The sequence below is a fragment of the Pristiophorus japonicus genome, chromosome 1 (assembly GCF_044704955.1).
Source record: "Pristiophorus japonicus isolate sPriJap1 chromosome 1, sPriJap1.hap1, whole genome shotgun sequence".
Classification (NCBI taxonomy): domain Eukaryota; kingdom Metazoa; phylum Chordata; class Chondrichthyes; family Pristiophoridae; genus Pristiophorus; species Pristiophorus japonicus.
The window spans coordinates 198,182,562-198,199,855 of NC_091977.1; the positions used below are offsets into that span (position 1 = coordinate 198,182,562).

General features: G+C 46.0%; 1 protein-coding gene across 1 annotated transcript in view; it reads right to left on the minus strand.

Moving 5' to 3' along the window:
* Positions 1-854: 854 nt before the first annotated feature.
* The window catches only part of gfm2 (GTP dependent ribosome recycling factor mitochondrial 2), a 38,544-nt gene continuing 22,104 nt past the window's right edge, over positions 855-17,294 (minus strand). Inside the window, exons 9-10 of the mRNA XM_070868442.1 lie at positions 10,705-10,887; positions 855-3,355 (exon numbers count right to left, since the gene is read on the minus strand). Of these exons, the coding sequence (XP_070724543.1) occupies positions 3,227-3,355; positions 10,705-10,887 (312 nt within the window). The 3' untranslated portion in view covers positions 855-3,226. The remainder of the gene's footprint in view (positions 3,356-10,704; positions 10,888-17,294) is intronic.

The window sequence follows — 17,294 nt, forward strand, 5'->3', positions numbered from 1 at the left end:
GCATGCAGCAGTTTTATATTGAGTATTATATAGTAATATAATTCAGATGGGAGGGGGATCCGTGATTGCTAATCCATTTGAATAGGGGTCCTTCATTCAAAAAAGTTTGAAAACCACAGTCCTAATAAATCTCCTTCTAGAAACAAAAATCTTGTAACTTTAAATCATTTTACTGAGTTATGCGAGGTCAGCTTCAGCCAGCATAGAAAAAAGGGCACTTACAATTGACTACAATATCCCTGGGCTAGGGGGGGGGATATAATGGCCCCAAGTTTCCACATGATTTGCTCCTGATTTTTAGGAGCAACTGGTGTAGAACGGAGTATCTTAGAAATCGAAATTCTCCACATTTAGTTTGCTCCAGTTCTAGTCAGGTAGAACAGTTTCACTTTGGAACAGAATGACGCCTGATTTGAAAGTTTCCACATTGAAAACGTACTCCAAACTAACTTAGAATGGAGCAAGTGAAGATTTTTGTCGGCTTGAAAAAACCTTGTCTACACATTAAAAAATCAGGCGCAGGTTACAAATTAGGCGTCGGGAACGAGGTGGGGGGGGGAGGAGGGGGGGGAAGGGAAGTCATTAAATTGTACAATAAATCCTTAGTTATACTTATACAAATGTTATACAAATAAATCCAATCTGAATAAAAATTTATAAGCAAAGAAAAGATTAAATAAACCATGTTCCTACCTGTGTGAAAGTGCTTCAGGCAGGCGTTTCACGCAGCGGTGTGGCGTCGGGACCGACCGACGGCAGGGGGGGGGGGGGGGGGGGGAGAAAGCTTCAGCCAGCCAGCGGTTTGCCGTCGGGCCTGACGGACGGCAGGGGGAGAAAACTACAAGAAGCCTCAGTGCTGATCATGGAAGGGCAATGTGGTTTTATTAAAAAATGTTAAAAATTGAACAGCTACAAAAAATTTGAATAGTCTCAAACAAGTGCATGTGTCCCGTTTATCACAGTCTATCTTTAATTACAGAATGCACTCCCTCACACACAGAAATATCAAGAAAATTAAAATACAAGCCTTTGCAAGGGTTCAATAAACAAATCTTTACTTTTTCTGCAGCACTTTTTAAAATGGCCGAGTGCCAATGTTTCCTTCAGACTGCGCGTGCGCGAACGCTCCAACGCGCACGCGCAGGGTTGCCGGCACCAAAAAAACTCATTTAAATTGTACCCGCCCCCTCCTACTTACAAAATCGGCGCAAGTGGTAGGCTCCGCCCCCTGGGCGCCGCGCCAAGCCAACATCGAGCTGCAAGGCGCTCAAGAATACCGCGTTTTTTTTCAGGCGCGAAAAACGGGCGCCCAGCTCGGAGGGACGCCTGTTTTGCCACGTGTGGAAATTTGGGGCCAATGAGTCAGGGGTTTCACTTCTTTCTGCTGTCCAGTGACCGTTGCTGGAAAGTGTACTTGCGTCTGGGCGTTACATACGAAATTGACAGGCAGGAAAAAACCCAGCTGGTCCATCAAGTTTTGCCCCACACCATGATGGCCGGAGCATGACTAAACACTTCTTCCTCCAACCATCACCACTCCAACCCCTCCCACAGCCATGTAAACTCCTGGGAATGGCAAAAAGACAAAGGTAAATCCCAGGGCTAATAAGGAAAGAAATACTCTATAAAATTCGTCTCCAACCTCATCAGGTGATCAAAACCAGTTCAGGAGATCACATGGACCTTCTTTATAAAGCAATCCACTGGTCCAGCTCCCTCTTGAAGGCATACAGAGAGTTAGTACCCACCACAACAGCCGGCAATGTATTCCAGAGACTCCCTACTCTGAAAAGAACTACCGAACATCCAGTCTATTCCTACTGTTATATAGTTTGGATGCAAGGAGTATCAGTCTCAGCTGTAACATCCTCCATGGAACTGTACCCAGCACAAGTCAGCACCTACAGAAGGGGAATGGAGGAAAGGTTTGCTTCTTGGAATAAATATCAGATAACTTAATCATTTAGCACATGCTTAGCTGGCTGATCAATGATTAACTTCAGTGTCTCCATGGGTAGGAAAGTTAAAAAAAAACAGCCTTCTCCTGTTTTTATCTTTACATCTGGTTATCGATTAAGGTTATTTATAATTGAACAGGTAATGTGACTATTTTAAAAAGAAAAATGAATGAGCTGCCTGATGGCTATAACCAGGAAGACCTCTACAATTGACCACTGTGCCAGGATAAGAGGATGGAGGAAGTTGGAGTTAAGGAAAATCAACCAAGTTTCCTATTCCTGATCATTCTCCAGTGACCCTCGCTGGAAGATAGGCGAGCGTAGACACAGGGCGAGAATAGAATCGGTCATATCTGTTCTGCCTCTCGCCAGGTTGTTTAGCCTGCGAATTCACGAGGATCACACTATGGGAGTGAATTTCCATGAGGTTCTCTCATTCATCCATTGTAACTTCAGCGGAAGAGCTGTGGAAACCCCGGGAAATTGGACGGAAACAGCATTTCACTCACCTCACCAACCCATGCTTTAATCTTCTCAAAATTAAAGCTTAGATGGAATAGGTATTTAAACAACTAATTCTTCACTTTGTATCATTTCCTGTAATTCACAGCTACAAGGTTTCAAACTGATGCGCTATTTTCTGTGGGTAAAATGAGGCTTTTGATTATCTCTTTGTAATTGTTACATGTCTGGCAAGGATTCAGGTTTACAGTAGTTTGGAGTAGACAGCCCCACCAAAATAAATACAAGATAAACTAGGGCAAATACTACAAACTGTGCTTGTGTTTCATCATAATACGAGACATTTATCATGACGTCTGGCATTTATTTCAATGGAACTTCTTGTCATGTTAACTTAATGGCAGTAAAATAACTTAATTTTTAAAGTTAGTGGATCCTTATATTCAGATAAAGATGCACCAGAGAGATCTGCCTCATGATTTCAAACAGTACACACCAAACCAAGGTAATTTTATAGACAGTTTTCTTTGTCAATCATCTTACTGAGCATAGATTACAGACTTCGTAGATTTTGGACTAAGGGCTGATTGCTAGAGTCAGAAACGATTACACAAGAAGCAGTCTTTTCTGTTGCCAACAGGATTTATGGACCATCTCACGAATACCTCGATCCACACCCGGAGTTAGAACATTCTTGTTGTAATGCAGATGAATTATTTTCTGCTTCAAGATGAAATCTCACCCTTACAGTTCAGTCTCAAACTTTCATTAGTCACTTGATCAGCTTTCAGAAGTTGTGCAGGGCCTTACACGATACCCGTCACCTTGTTGAAAAGCATGTTTTGGTCCTGTGGAGTCATCGCCTCATAGCGTGACAGCTCCAAAGTGAAAGTAGCAATCCCCGACGTCAAAGTGCGGAGGGCAGTTGAGTAACCCTGCACCAATTCACAAAAAAATTTAGATCCATCAGCAGAAGTACACCATTACAAGGGCTAGGACAGTGAGTTATAGGACACAATCATTTAATGTTAACATATTTCTTTGATCAAAAAAAATCTAAAATAATGTAAATATACTTAGACAGGTATACTTAGACAGCATCTGTGGAGAGAGAAACAGAGTTAACGTTGCAAGTTGATGACCTTTTGTCAGAACTGAAAAAAGTTAAGAGATTTTAAGCAAGGTAAGTGTTATGCTCAGAATAACTCCACAAGACTATGCTGTAAACTCAAACTGATGTGACCTTAGTCTCTTCAATCAAACTCCAGAGTGCTGAAGCAGCATGGCAGTCAACCTTTTATACTTGTTTGCATGAGGTGTGCAGGTGACCCGTGGGTCTCCAACAGGTGCGCCCCCTGGTGGCAAGTCTTACACTATTATAAAGTTTACATACATAACATCACTCTCCTTTCCCCCCCCCCCCCCCCACAAAAGTCTCAGATACAAGTTATTTACGAGTTGAGGCGATCTGGTGCTCTTCGTTCCCGGGTCGCTCGCCTGAGTTGAAGTCCTGGTATGGGTGAGTTGGTCGGATCATTGCTGCACGGCAGCTCGGCTGGTCTGATCGGACTGTCGGACCTGGTGGGTTCATCCTCGTGATGGACAGCGACGTCGATTGCTGGTTGTGTGTTTGTTGGTGGATCAATGAATGATGATAATGTCCTCTTCAAACTGTTCTTGGTCGTCAGTGAATCGCAGTTTGGTCTGATCCAAGTGCTTTCTGCACGTTTGTCCATTCAGAAATTTGACAACAAACACTCTGTTCCCCTCCTTGGCTAAAACAGTGCCAGCAACCCATTTGGGACCATGACCGTAATTAAGAACAAACACAGGGTCATTAACCTCAATGTCATGCGATACAGCCGTACGATCGTGGTACACGTTATGCCGATGATGCCGGGTTTCTACATGATCATTGAGATCCGGGTGGACTAAGGAGAGCCTGGTTTTGAGTGCTCTCTTCATTAACAATTCTGCCGGGAGAACCCCGGTAAGCGAGTGGGGTCACGTCCGGTAGCGGAGCAGAACACAAGATAACCGGGTCTGCAGGGAACCGTCCGTCACGCATTTCAAGCTCTGCTTGATAGTTTGGACATCCCGTTCCGCTTGACCATTGGATGCAGGCTTAAACGGGGCAGACCTGATGCCATTGCTGGTCATGAATTTGTTGAATTCCGAGCTGGTGAAACATGGTCCATTGTCACTAACAAGGACGTCGGGCAAACCATGGGTGGCGAACATGGCCCAGAGGTTTTCAATGGTGGCAGTGGACGTACATGATGACATTATTACACATTCAATCCATTTAGAGTAAGCGTCCACTGCTACTAGGAACATCTTTCCTAGAAAGGGGCCAGCGAAATCTACGTGGACCCTGGACCACGGTTTGGAGGGCCACGGCCACAGACTCAGTGGGGCCTCCTTTGGCGCATTGCGCAACTGTGAGCAAGTGTTACATTGATGTACGCATGACTCCAATTGAGTCAATGCCGGGCCACCAAATGTGCGACCTGGCGATAGCCTTCATCATGACTATGCCTGGGTGGGTACTGTGTAGGTCGCGTATAAATGGTTCCCTGCCTTTTTTTGGCAAAACCACACGATTCCCCCATAGGAGACATTCCAATTGGATGGACATTTCATCCTTGCGTCGGGAGAACGGCTTAATTTCACCTTGCATTTCCCCGGGAACAGACGATCAGCTCCCATTCAGGATGCAGTTTTTTACTAGTGATAGCACAGGGTCCTGTCTAGTCCAGGTCCTGATCTAGCGAGCCATGACGGGTGACCCCTCGCTCTCAAAAGCATCCATTACAAGAAGCAAGTCTGCGGGTTGTGCCATTTCCACCCCGGTGGTGGGCAATGGTAGCCGACTGAGGGCATCAGCATAGTTCTCGGTGCCTGGTCTGTGGCGGATTACATAATCAGTCGCAGATAATGTTAGTGCCCATCTTTGGATGCGGGACGAAGCATTAGTGTTAATATCTTTACTTTCTGAAAATAGCAAAATGAGTGATTTGTGGTCGGTTTCGAGCTCGAACCGGAGTCCAAATAGGTATTGGTGCATTTTCTTAACCCCGTATACACTGCTAAATGCTTCTTTCTCAACCATACTGCAGGCTCTTTCAGCCTTAGATAAACTTCTGGATGCATATGCAACCGGTTGCAGTTTGCCTGACACATTGGCTTGCTGTAACACACAACCGACCCCGTACGAAGATGCATCACAAGCTAGTACTAAACATTTACAAGGGTCATACAAGTAACTTATTAGAACATAGCAGGTTTCTGGCTGTATTGAAGGCTGTCTCTTGAGATTTACCCCAAACCCAGTCATCACCCTTACGTAGCAATAAATGCAAAGGTTCCAGCAAAGTGCTCAACCCGGGTAGAAAGTTACCGAAATAGTTGAGGAGTCCCAGGAACGAATGCAACTCAGTCACATTCTGTGGTCTGGGTGCATTCTTGATGGCCTCTGTCTCAGAGTCCGTGGGTCTGATGCCGTCTGCCGCAATCTTTCTCCCCAAAAATTCGACCTCTGGCACCAGGAAAACACACTTGGAGCATTTCAGCCTGAGTCCCACTCTGTCCAGTCGCTTTAGAACCTCTTCCAGGTTGTGCAAATGTTCGATGGTGTCACGTCCAGTGATCAGGATGTCGTCTTGAAACACAATGGTGCGCGGAACCGATTTCAGCAGACTCTCCATGTTTCTCTGGAAGATGGCAGCAGCCGAGCGAATCCCAAAAGGGCATCTGTGGTATATGAACAGTCCTTTGTGCGTGTTGATGCATGTCAATCTTTTCGAAGATTCAGCCAGCTCCTGTATCATGTAAACAGAGGTTAGATCCAGCTTGGTGAACGACTTCCTCCCTGCTAACGTTGCGAACAGGTCCTCCGCTTTGGGTAGTGGGTACTGGTCCTGTAACGAGGCTCGGTTGATCGTTACCTTGTAGTCTCCGCAGATTCTGACCGTGCCATCGCTTTTCAACAGCGGAACAATTGGACTGGCCCACTCGTTGAACTCGACTGGCGATATAATTCCCTCTCGTTGAAGTCTGTCCAGTTCGATCTCGACTTTCTCCTGCATCATATATGGAACCGCTCGGGCCTTGTGATGAACAGGCCATGCATCAGGGATTAGATGGATCTGCACTTTGGCACCTGTGAAGTTGCCGATGCCTGGCTCAAATAGCGATGGAATTTTTTTTAGCACTTGAGCGCACGAGGCGTCATCCACCGAAGACAGTGTTTTGATGTCGTCCCAGTTCCATCGGATCTTTCCTAGCCAGCTTCTGCCGAACAGCGTTGGGCCATCGCCTGGTACAATCCATACTGATAAATCATGCACAGCTCCATCGTACGATACCTTCATTGCCGCACTGCCAACGACTGATATGAGTTCTTTGGTGTAAGTGGGCAGCTTTGTATGAATCGGGTTTAGTTTTGGCCTTTGTGTCTTGTTGCCATAAAGTTTCTCAAAAGCTTTCTGGCTCATAATTGACTGACTCGCCCCCCTGTCCAATTCCATGGAAACTGGAATGCCATTTAATTTGACTTTCAACATTATCGGAGGGCTTTTGGTGGTGAAGGTGTGTACCCCATACACTTCCTCTTCAACCTTTGGTTGAGTTGCCTCTCTTACTCATCCAGCATGATCCACACCGGATCGGTCATCTTCTGTCGACTCTGCCACATGGTGAGTCGCAGCACGTTTGCACATTCGCTGGAGGTGCCTCATTGTTCTGCAGCCTTTGCACACGTAGTGCTTGAATCGACATTGATGGGCTCTATGATTACCCCCACAACGCCAACATGGTGTTAATGGATTCGCATTCACGCCCCATGGCGGACTCTCGAGTCATCCTAGGTCTGGCCTCTGCAGGCATATAGGCCCTGCCATGTAACAGTTCTGCCTGCTGAAGGCGTTATTTTATGTACAGTACTTGACGGTGAGCTTCAATGCTGAGAAGATATCTGCTTAGTGTTATCGTTCGTGGACACGAAAGCCTGTGCTATCTTGCTGGCCTTGCTCAGATCTAGGGATTCGGCAGACAGCAGTTTGCGAAGAATGACCTCGTGGCCAATTCCAAGCACGAAAAAGTCCTGCAACATTTCCCCCAAAAATCCAGCAAATTCGCACAGTCCCGCAAGACGTCTTAGGTCGGCGACATAGCTTGCCACGTCCTGGCCCTCGGAGCTATGTGCGTATAAAAGCGATACCTGGCCATTAAGATGCTCTCCTTTGGCTTGAGGTGTTCCCGAACCAGCATACACAATTCTGCATATGTCTTGTCCGTTTGTTTCATCGGTGCTAGCAGATTTTTGATGAGGCCATATATCGTGGACCCACAAACAGTGAGGAGAATCGCCCTGCGCTTGACTGCGTTACTGTCTGTATCCAGCTCATTGGCCACGAAGTACTGGTCAAGACACTCAATGAAGGTTTCCCAATCATCACCCTCAACAAATCTCTCAAGAACACCAACGGCAGCCATAACCGCAAGAAATTCGTGATCTGTTACTTGTCGCCAATTGTTATGTTCAGAATAACTCCACAAGACTGTATGCTGTAAGCTCAAAGTGATGTGACCTTAGACTCTTTAATCAAACTCCAGAGTGCTGAAGCAGCATGGCAGACAACCTTTTATACTTGCTTGCACGAGGTGTGCAGGTGACCCTTAAGTTTCCAACTGGTGCGCTCCCTGGTGGCAAGTCTTACACTATTATAAAGTTTACATACATAAAATCAAGGGGGAGGGGAGGAAAAAACAAAATGGAAGGTCTATGATAGGGTGGAAGTCGGGTGAGATTAAAAGACAAAAGGGATGATGGTGCAAGGCAAAAAAGATGGTAATGGAACAAATATAGAAACAAAAGATGGGTCCAGAGGAGGTGTAAATGGGAATAGCAGAATCATCAACAGCTGTCACCCAAAATAATAGGGGCAGAGGTTATGGTCTAAAATTGTTGAACTCAATGTTGAGTCCAGAAGGTTATAAAGTGCTTAATCAAAAGATGAGGTACTATTCCTCGAGCTTACTTTGAGCTTCATTGGAACAGGCCAAAGACAAAGAGGTCAGAGTGGGTGTGGAGCGCAGAATTAAAGTGACAGGTGACTGGAAGCTCGGGGTCATGCTTACGGACTGAACGGAGGTGATCCACAAAGCTGTCACCCAATCTGCGTTTGGTCTCCCCAATGTAGAGGAGACCACATCGTGAGCAGCGAATACCCCCTCCCTTTTGCACCGTCCCGTGCAAGTGCAGGAGATGCAACACCTGCCTTTTTACTTCCTCTCTTCCCAGCGTCCAGGGCCCCAAGTACTCCTTCCAGGTGAAACAGTGATTTACTTGTATTTTTAATTTAGGACACTGTATTTGCTGCTCATGATGCAGTCCACAAGCATGATCCTGAGCTTCCGATCGCCTGTCACTTTAATTCTCCGCTCCACTCCCGCTCTGATCTCTCTGTCCTTAGCCTCCTACACTCTTCCAATGAAGTTCAACGAAAGTTTAAGGAACAGCACCTCATCTTTCTATTAGGCACGTTACAGCCTTCCGGACAAAACATTGATTTTAGATCACAATCTTTGTCCTCATTTTATCGGATGGCAGCTATTGGTGATTCTGCTGTTTCCATTTACAGCTCCTCTGGATCCATCTTTTGTTTCTTTATTTGTCCCATCACCATCTCCTTTTGCCTTGCACCATCATCCCTTTTATCTTTTAATCTCTCCTGCCTTTCACCCTACCACAGACCTTCGCTTTCGTTCTTACCTCCCCAGCCCCTTCCCTGCCTCTGTACTTGCTTAAAACCTGCTTTATCACTTAACTTTTTTCAGTTCTGATAAAAGGTCACAGACCTGAAAAGTTAACTCTATTTCTCTCTCCACAGATGCTGCCTGACCTGCTCGCATTTCCAGCATTTTCTATTTTTATTTTAGAGTTCCAGCATCCGCAGTATTTTGGTTTCATATATTTAGAATCACAAATCTATTATTTCATAATTAAATGGTCATATACAATAAATCACAAACACTTAATAGTTATGCAGAAGTGAAATTTCTTTACATTTAGTAGTAGTCTATGGGGATGAAATTTGTTTCCACTGCCTGGCTGGCACGAACTGGGTGCAGGGAGTAATCCCCTTCCAGAAACAGGTAGGCCCAAGGCCTGATCAAAACTGGGCCTCGGGCCTCATAGTAACACCTACCACAAGTCCCCAGGCAGCTTGCCATTCGTGGCCCCCAGGTGGATCTCAAGAGGGGTGTATGTTGCATGTTGAAGGCACATCTTACTGAGGCTTGGGTATGCATCAGATGCAATGAAAGAGTTAAAAGGTTGTATGGGTTTGCAGTAAACATGGAATAGGTAACAGGCAACACTTGGGGGGGATGTAGTCTTGAAGCATTTATTAAGTCTCTCTGTCAGATTCCTTGCTGCCTTTTTATGCATTTGATCCCAGGTTCTACATGCATCAGGCATGCAATAGAGTCTGGTTTTCACCTGCAGCCAGGAATGGTGTGCTACACCAGGGTGAGAGGGTGTCCTGAAATGCCAAAAAGGACAACCCTCCTTGCAGCCACCTCATGTAGCTACATGTCTTTTTAGCCATCTATAAAACAAGGGCTTGGGTACTGCTCCACTTCAATTGCCCACAGAATCGGTTTTGTGACCCCCATATTGGGTCTTCTTTCACCATTTATGTTTGCACCATTTCCCCAGCCTTGGCCAAAACTGACAAATATCTAAAATTCATTTTGAAGTTTGATAAAGGCTGAAATCATATTGTCTCCTTATGCACCCCCATTACATTTAAATGTACATATCCCTTTAAGTTGGATCTGCTGGCCAGATTTTCCTTTTCTATTTGGCCTGATTCCTGCAGAAGGTCAAAGCTGCACAGACTATGAATAAACTAGTCAAGTGAGCCAATCAGTAAGGTAACACAAGATCCTCAATTGCACTGACAGCGCAATATCTCCTTTAGTTTTGTTTACATATTATGCACGTGCTATATAAAAGTCTTTCTTCAAGCAGCAAATCAGAATGTCATAAAAAAAAACTCAAGAAAATTAGCTCACAGGTATCCATTAGAAAACAACACTTTTTAACAACAAATTTACTTTTAGTTTGCCCATGCTGTTCAGAATTATTTAGAAAAATTAAATTGTTGAGTGTATGGTGTAAACATCCTGGTCCAGCATTCTACAAATCCTTTCAAATACTCTGCCTTTTCAGTTGGATGTGCAGCTGAATTGCTATTCTTTGGTGTTTATAACTTACCATCATTTCTGCAAGTGGGACAGATGCCAATGTGACCCGGTTGTCCTGCCGGTTTTGAATTTCTTGGATGCTTCCTCTTCGCTGAGCCAGATCTGCCAGCACCACGCTGAGGTGATCCTCATCCACTGTGATTTCCAGGTTCATCACAGGTTCCAGCACCTGGCTTCTAGCCTGCTTTAATGCCTAAATGCAAAGAAACAGTGTCATTTTAATCAATAGCAAATTGAGGCTTTGGAATTGAAAAAGTATCCAGAACTTGAATACCATGCTTCATTTTCTTTTCCAGATCATGCATGTGTAGCTTAAATGAGACAATTACATCACTCAGTAAACTTGCAGTCAAGTTAAAATGTAAATAATCATAAACCATAGACAATCTACTATATCAATATAACCAAGGTAAAGACTGAATCCTTAAATATACTGACGGAGGAAACAGTTATTTCAATGTAAATTTTTTTTTGGATCGCAAATTACACAAAACTGATCCAATCCATGTTGTCATCAATAACAACTTGTATTTATATAGCACCTTTAACATAGTGAAACGTCCCAAAGCACTTCACAGTATTATGAGCCAAAAACATTTGACACTGAGCCACTTAGGAGAGATTACGGTAGGTGACCAAAAACTTGGTCAAAGAGGTAGATTTTAAGGAGCGTCTTTAAGGAGGAAAGAGAGGTGGAGAGGTTTAGGCAGGGAACTCCAGAGCTTAAGGCCTAGGCAACAGAAGGCACAGCCACCAATGCTTGAGCGATTAGAATCAGGGTTGCTCAAGAGGGCAGAATTAGAGGAGCGCAGACATATTGGGGGATGTGGGGCTGGAGGAGACTCCAGAGATAGGGAGTGGGTGAGGCCATGGAGGGATTTGAAAACAAGGATGAGAATTTTGAAAATTTGATGCATTGCTTAACCAGGAGCCAATATGGGTCAGTGAGCACCGGGGTGATGGGTGAGCGGGGCTTGGTGAGAGTTAGGGCACGGGCAGTTGAATTTTGGATCACCTCTAGTTTACATAGGGTAGAATGTGGGAGGCAAGCCAGGAGTGCGTTGGAATAGTCAAGTCTAGAGGTAACAAAGGCATGGATGAGGGCTTCAGCAGCAGATAAGCTGAGGCAAGGGCGGAGACGGGCGATGTTATGGAAGTGAAAATAAGCAATCTTAGTTATGTAGTCGAAAGCTCATTTCAGGGTCAAATATGACACTAAGGTTGCAAACAGTCTGGTTCAGCCTCAGACAAAAGTTGTGGAGAGGGATGGAGTCAGTGGCTAGGGAACAGAGTTTGTGGTGGGGACCGAAAACAGTGGCTTTGGTCTTCCCAATATTCAATTGGAGAAAATATCTGCTCATCCAGAACTGGATGTCGGACAAGCAGACTGATAATTTAGAGACCGAAGAGGGGTCAAGAGAAGTGGTAATGAGGTAGAGCTGGGTGTCATCAGCGTACATGTGGAAATGGGCGCTGTGTTTTTGGATGATGTCGCCAAGGGGGAATATGTAGATAAGAAATAGAAGGGGGCCAAGGATAGATCCTTGGAGGACACCAGAAGTAACGATGCAGGGACGGGAAAAGGAGCCACTGCAGGTGATTCTCTGGCTACGTTTAGATAGATAAGAATGGAACCAGGTGAGTGCAGTCCCATCCAGCTGGACAATGGTGGAGAGGCATCGGAGAAGGAGAGTGGTCAACCGTGTCAAAGGCTACAGACAAGTCAAGAAGGGAGAAGAGGGATAGTTTGCCGTTGTCACAGTCACATCATTTGTGACTTTGATGAGAGCCGTTTTGGTACTGTGACAGGCGCAGAAACCGGATTGGAGGGATTCAAACATGGAATTGCGGGAAAGATGGGCACGGATTTGGGAGGCGACAACACATACAAAGACGTTGGAGAGGAAATGGAGGTTGGAGATGGGGCGGTAGTTTGCAAGGACGGAGGGGGTCAAGGGTTGTTTTTTGAGGAGTGGGGTGATGACGGCAGATTTGAGGGAGGGTCAGTACCTGAGCAGAGAGAACCGTTAACAATGTCAGCTAACATGGGAGCCAGAAAAGAAAGTTGGGTGGTCAGCAGTTTGGTGGGAATAGGTGGGAACAACTTACATTTATTTAGCACCTTTAATGTAATAAAAATGAGACAAAAGAAATTGACACTGAGCCATTATACAAGGAGAAATATGGGCAGATGACCAAAAGCTTGGTCAAAGAGATATGTTTTAAGGAGCATCTTAAAGGAGGAAATAGGTGTAGAGAAGGAGAGAGCTTTAGGCAGGGAATTCCAGAGCTTAGGATCTAGGCAACAGAATGCACGACCACCAATGATTGAGCAATTATAATCAGGGATTCTGAAGAGAACATAATTAGAGGAGCGCAGATATCTCGGGGGGGGGGGGGGGCATGTGGGGTTGTGAGGCTGAAGGAGATTAGAGAGATAGGGAGGGACGAGGCCATGGAGGGATGATCAACAACAACTTGCATTCATATACTGCCATTGGCATACAAAGTATTCCAAGGTCCTTCACAGAGGTGTGAGGAAAAAGGGACACTGAATCAAAGTGAGAGAGATTAGAAGGGGTAACCAGAAGCTCTATCGAAGAGGTGTTTTTTAAGGGGTGTCTTAAAGGAGTAGAGGGAGGTGGAGAGGCAGGTAGGGAGAGAATTCCAGAGAGTGGCACCAAAGCAGCTGAAGGCATGGCTGTCAATGGCAGAAAGTAATGTCAAGGGAAGTAAAGGAGGCTGGAGTCAAAGGAACAGAGAATTTAGTGGATGGTAAGAATAAGAGATCAGGGGAGAGGAGGTCCTGAAAAAATTGCAAGGTTCAAAATTTAAAATTAAAGGTATTGGAGGAACAGAAGCCAATGTAGGCCAGTGAGGCTGGATGTGATGGGGGAGCAGTACTCTGTGCGGGATAAGTTAGGAGTTATAGGGCTAGAATTTCTGGTTTTAGTGATTTCACCTGTTTTCGGGCGATAATCGTGGTGATTTTTTTTTACTGCTGGGTTACCGTTACCGCCAGAGCACGCAAAATTCGGCAAATGGTCAAGATCGTTAGCGATAAATCCGGCATTGCACAAGTAAATTTGTGGGACGATGCCAAAATTTATGAACAAAAAAAAAAAATCGGATCTTCTGCGCAAGCGTATTTCTTTGTTGCCATTTTTTTTTTCTTCCCGCGCTTCTGGTCAGCTGTTACGGAGCGTCCCCGCATGTGCAGTACACTCAAGGGTGAATCAGCCATTTTTAGATTTCATTCACAATAGAAGGAGATGGCAGAGAGCCAGAACATTCAGCAGTAAGGCAAAGGAGATGGGCAGAATAAAACAGGTGGGGTGCAAGTAGACCCCACCCACCGGTTTTTCATAGAATTTGGATCAGCACATCTGAGGACGTCTCCTACATCAACATCCGAAGGACCCACACAATGCCGCAAGAGATTTAATGACCTTTGCAGGGTCGCTAGAGTAAGATATATTCTTATTGATACACTCCTTCATTACTTAAATTATAAATCTGACATTATTTGTTCTCATGCTGTTGGTATAGGGAGGCTTAGTGTTGCACCTTGTTTGCCATGAATGATTTTTACAAATTATTAAGATTGCTTTCTGAGATCTTAAAAAATGTTTCTGCACTTCGAGGTCTTCCTCATGAACCACGTGCAACTTTCAGGGCCATTAAACAGAGGACTGTATTAAATGCACACAGTCTGGTATAAGTGCCACAAGAGCAGAAGGGCCCTCTGGTAACCATTCCCATTGTCATCTTTGCAGGGAAAGATGTCCCACAACCGCTGGGAGCAGTGGCGGACCACCCCGAAGCATGCCTCTGACAGACATCGAGGAAAGAGTGGCTGGTCTGATCGGTGCCTCAGGGAGGACAACTGCCCATGGAGGTGCTGACCCCCCGTTCGATAGTGAGGGTAAATCCTGCACACTCCCCATGGTTGATGTAGTGTCTGTGGACTAGGGTTGGGGCAATGTCATGTAGTGTCTCTGGACTACATATAATGGAGTAGCGGTGGTCCTTCAAATGAACCTGTGCTATGTGACCTTACTCATGTCACCCTGCTCCCTCCCCTGCTGCTAACCACTCGTCTGTTGTTTTCTATTTCCAGATGAGGAGTCGCATGCGTCAAATTCTTCAATGGAAGCCTTCACCTCAGGCTGTCATGTGTGGGGGGGGGGGGGGGGGGGTGCGGGCGGGAGGAGGAGTGGACAGAGCAGCCTATTCCAGGAGGGGGGGGGGGGGAAAGGAGGGGCCGATGCACTCGACACCTCTTTTTCCTCCGGTCAGCAGCTCGTCCGAGAATGAAACATTCTCGGACTTTCATCCATCCGAGGCCATGAGTACTAGTGGCGTGTAGCAACGCACTACCGGGGTTGAATCCTGTATGCCGTCTCTCCGGAGGGTGAGAAGGCAAAGCCGGTCTGATGACAGACGGGCAGACGCACACCTGGACATGGTGGGACTGTCCAGGGAGAGCGTCCAGCTCACCTGACATCTCCTATAGGTATTGGGTAGAATTCCCGTAAGCATCGCGACACTATCTGCGAACATGAAGGAGGTCGGGGCGCTGATTGTCCGTAAGAGCCGTGAAACCTGCGAGGCTGTCAATGCCCATGTGCAATTAATGGCCTCCATCTTTGACACTGTCACACCCAGACCCACATCACCTATGAGTGGCGAGGCCGAGCAAGAGGATGCCACTCAGAAGCCGGGCCTTCCATACCCAGAGCTTCTCCAGTGGATCCTCACATGGCGTCTCCATTATCTTTCCCCCCCCCTCCCCAATACAGCAAGACTGGCCGCTATGCTGCATTAACTCTTGGTGCCAACTTGGGTAGGGTCATGATGCGAGAGAGGGGAGGTTAGGGTGAGGGGTGAGGGGTGGGGAAGAGCCAGAGGTAAAAGACGTTCAGTGCAGGGGTTGTTGTTTTGTTGTTGTTATTTTATAAAAGTTTAAAAAGTTTACAAATTCTGTTCAAGTTCAAATTTTAGTTAAGTTTCAAAATTATGTTTAACAATTTTACAATGTTTATTAAATACTTTTGTTCACCTTAACCATTCCTGTGTAGTGTCTCACTTGCAGAATAAGAGTGGGAATAGTCAACATGGTGGGATAGAGTGGCCAGGCAATGGTTCAAACAAAGTGTTGAATTATGAGCTGCAGATGCCAGGCTTTTGCAGTGGCGAAAGCTGCACGAGGCTTCCCTTGTGCTGGTGGGGATGGTATGTGTTCTTCGCCAGGCTACTCATCCTCCTCCTCCCCTCTCTCCTGAGGTGGTCCTGCAGTCCCCAATGGCAAATTCTGTCCCCTCATGATGGCTAAGTTGTGTAGCTAGAGCACTCCAATTGTCTTTTTGATTATGTTGCGTGTGGCTATATGGCTGTCATTATAGCGATGCTCGTCTTCTGTCTGAGGGTTCCGGAGGGGGGTCATGAGCCAGGTGGCGAGGCCATAACCTTTGTCCCCCAGCATCCAACTCTGGCCTTGTAGTTGACGCTCGAACAGGCATGAGACACTGCTCCCACGCAAGACGAAAGCATCACGGATGCTTCCTGGATATTGGGCATTGACTGCCATGATGCGCTGAGTATTGTCGCAGACAATCAGTACATTCATGGAGTGGAATCCCTTTCGGTTTCTGTAAACTACTGGATTGAGTAAAGATGCTCGCAGGGCGATGTGCGAATGGGCACCCTGAATCTTGGGGAAGCCAACAATTCGTCCAAAACCTACAGCCCTCTCATTCTGTGCCTCTTTGGTCATTGGGAAGTTTATGAAGTCCATCCTGTGTGCGTACAGTGCAGTAGTCACCTGGCGAATGCAGCAACGTGTAGTGTTCTGCGAGATGCAGCATATGTCCCCTGCTGATGTTTGAAAGGAGCCGGAGACATAGAAGGCAAGTGTCGCAGTCACCTTCATCTCGACGGGCAGTACAGTCCTGTTGCCACTGGTAGGCTGTAGGTCTGCCTTTATGAGCTGGCATTTCTCTGTGACCACCTCTTTTCGGAAGCGCAGCCTTCTAATGCACTGTGTCTCAGAGAGCTGCAGGTATGAGTGCTGTTGCCTGTAAACTTGTGGGGGGTAAGGCATCCTCCCCATACATCTGCGACCGATTACGCTCGAAATGATCAATAAGCCTTCTTTCTGCTCGACGTTGTATAAATACAGCAGCCAGGAATAATGGCTGACATAGTATAGCCCCCCTTTTTTTTTAATGTCCTTAAATATCCTTTAAAACAAACGATAAACTCACATAAAACTTCACTGTGTAAAATGCAGCCTTCTTCTCAAAATCCTTTTATGCACTGAACTTCTACTCCATTTTCAAGATGGCGCCGTTAGCACCGGGTGTGCCCTGGGTCCGACTGATTTTTTTCTGCTGGGTTTCCGGGCGGACGGTAAATCGGGCGATATTGCCTGATTTTCTGGCCAGGGCGATAGCACAGCGTTCCATGCCGATTGACATCATCCAAACAGTGAAAACATCGGGTGGGCGCTAAGTTTTAGCGCCACCACAAAACCACTACCGAAATTTCCACCCAGGCGCAAAATGTTGTGTGACTCGTTTAGCGCCAAAAAAAGTAATT